Genomic DNA, 2694 nt, shown 5'->3' with positions numbered 1-2694 from the left:
CGGGCTGGGGATTCGAACCCGCCACCTTAGGTGTACGTGGCTGGCGCCTTAGCCAGTTGAGCCACAGGCGCCGAGCCAAGAAAAAAATTTTTTAAAGAAAGCCCATCTGCAGGTAGTTTTGTATTGTTTTACAAAGCCTTATTTATTTATTTATTTTTGTCTTAACTAGGTTACTGATGTCAAGGAGAAACTAAAACAGGCCAAGAAATTCTGGTCCTCTCTTCCGAGCAATGTTTGCAATGATGAGAGGATGGCTGCAGGAAATGTCAATGAGGATGACTGCTGGAATGGAAAAGCCAAAAGCAGGTCAGCCTCTGTTGAATGGATTTGCAGTCTCTCCCTTTCTAGATGCCTGGGTGACCCTCAGAGAGAGTTCTCTCAGCCAAGGCCTCAGGAAGCAAGTCACACGCAGTAGACCGCAACAAGAAGGAAAGCTTCTAGATCAGTGGTTTTCAACCTGTGGGTTGCAACCCCTTTGGACTGTATTAAAGGTTCATGGCATTAGGAAGGTTGAGAACCACTGTTCTAGATGTTCTTAGGAATGGGCTTTGCAGTAGAAATGTTTAAAAGGTAGTCAGCTACTTGTGAAAGAATGCTGTGTCAATAGATTCACGGTAGTTATGTTCTAGTATTTGGGGTGTTCCAAGAGGGCCATTGTTTTAAAAATATTTAATGCCCATGGCCCTTTGTTTAATGGCCTGGCCTCTCAAAAGGTCTGGGGCCGGCCCGATGGCTCACACCTGTAATCCCTGTACCCTGGGAGGCCGAGGCGGGTGGATTGCCTGAGCACAAAGGCTCAAGACCAGCCTGAGTTAGAGCAAGAACTCACCTCTAAAAATAGCCAGGCCTTATGGCGCGCACCTGTAGTCCCAGCTACTCGGGAGGCTGAGGCAAAAGGATCACTTGAACCTGAGTTTGAGATTGCTGTGAGCTGTAATGCCACAGCACTCTACCAGGAGGCGACAAAGTGAGACTCTGTCTCAAAAAAAAAAAGTCATACTCTCTGGCCTGTTGATGCCCTGTGCCGCCTCCCCACAGTAACTTCCGTTAGTCCCCACTAGAGGGCACTTTACTTTAACTCTCCCTGCAACCTCCAGAAAAGGGGTAGCTTTATGGACAATTTGGAGAAACAAGACATACTCAGCAAAAGAAGATATTACTGTTCATTAGGAATTGAAGAACTTCCATTTAATCACACTCTGTGGAAATAGTAGAGTCTAGCAGAAATATTTGATGCTTTTCTCATATTTTTGGCTTTCCTAATCATCTTACTGAGGTTATTTCTCATTTTAGGTACCTGTTTGCAGTAACAGGAAATGGATTAGTCAACCAGGGTAACAACCCAGAGGTCCAGGTTGACACTAGCAAACCAGATGGAGTGATCCTCCGTCAGATCATGGCTCTTCGGGTTATGACCAGTAAAATGAAGAATGCTTACAACGGGAATGATGTGGACTTCTTTGACATCAGTAAGCATTCGTGATTTTAAAGTACAAATTGTTCTTGTATGCTTCGTGATAAAAATGGGGAATGAAATCTCTATTCTATTTTTTTAAAAATAGCTGATGAAAATAGTGGAGAAGGAAGTGGAAGTGGCTGTGAGTATCAGCAGTGCATCTCGGAAATCGAGTACAACGCCACAGACCACGCCGGGAAGAGCGCCAACGATAAAGCCGACAGTGCTGGCACCTGTCCCGGGGCGCAGCCCTGCCTCCTCGCTGTCCTCTGCATCTTGTTCCTCCTGGTCATGCAGAGAGAGTGGAGATAATTCTCAAACGCTGAGAAAAAGTGTTCATCATCAAAGAGTTAAAAGGCACCGGTTATCACTTTTATACCATTCTAGTGACTTTGCTTTTTAAATGAATGGACAACAATGTACAGTTTTTACTATGTGGCCACTGGTTTAAAAAAATGCTGACTTTGTTTCTTCATTGAGTTTCGAGGGGAAAAGGAGCTTGTATGTTAAGTTGGCTCCTGCTTCCTCAGAATCTTGTTAAACGTGGCTAACAGTGTAGGTACAGAACTGTAGTTAGTTGTGCATTTGTGATTTTATCACTATTGTTTGTTTGTTTGTTCTTTTCTCATTTTGTTTGTGGGTTTTTTTTTTTTCAATTATGATCTCACCTTGTTTCTTACAAGAAAACCAGGGTCCTTTCTTGGCATGTAACATGTACGTATTTCTGAAATATTAAATAGCTGTACAGAAGCAGGTTTTATTTATCATGTTATCTTATTAAAAGAAAAAGCCCAACAAGCAGCAAAATTTCCATCTATCCCTGTTATTTTAGTTGCCTTATCTGGAGAGAAGTGGAGGTGATTTGGGGTTTGTAATCACAGAATGTGAAGGCACAAGTGGGCTTCTGAGCCACTTGTCAGATAGTATTCAACCATAAATCCAAGAAGGTTATACATTTTTCATTTATATCTGGATTAGAAGAGACTGCAGACGACCCATTTTGGTTGGAGTCGAAATACATAAGCTAAGATACAGGTCCGTTTTCTTGAACCCACTTAAAGTGTAATTCATGTAGAAAAAGATTTCTTGATATAGTCTCCCTTGAAAGAAGGCATTGAGGATGTCCCAATCATCACACGTTCACACTTAGATTTGGGGGTGTTATTTCTTAAAACCAAGCAAGTTAGCAAGCCACACTGTGTGCTAATTTTCATGTCCACACTTACCCTCTTTGAATC

General features: G+C 42.5%; 1 protein-coding gene across 1 annotated transcript in view; it reads left to right on the top strand.

Moving 5' to 3' along the window:
- The window catches only part of GPC4 (glypican 4), a 130018-nt gene extending 127619 nt beyond the window's left edge, over positions 1-2399 (top strand). Inside the window, exons 7-9 of the mRNA XM_003796957.3 lie at positions 170-306; positions 1294-1469; positions 1563-2399. Coding sequence (XP_003797005.1) covers positions 170-306; positions 1294-1469; positions 1563-1768 — 519 coding nt within the window. The 3' untranslated portion in view covers positions 1769-2399. The remainder of the gene's footprint in view (positions 1-169; positions 307-1293; positions 1470-1562) is intronic.
- Positions 2400-2694: the final 295 nt, after the last annotated feature.

Source organism: Otolemur garnettii, unplaced genomic scaffold, assembly GCF_000181295.1.
Source record: "Otolemur garnettii isolate 467f Iridium unplaced genomic scaffold, OtoGar3 scaffold00109, whole genome shotgun sequence".
NCBI classification, from domain to species: Eukaryota; Metazoa; Chordata; class Mammalia; order Primates; family Galagidae; genus Otolemur; species Otolemur garnettii.
This window is presented reverse-complemented; position numbering and strand designations above follow the sequence as displayed.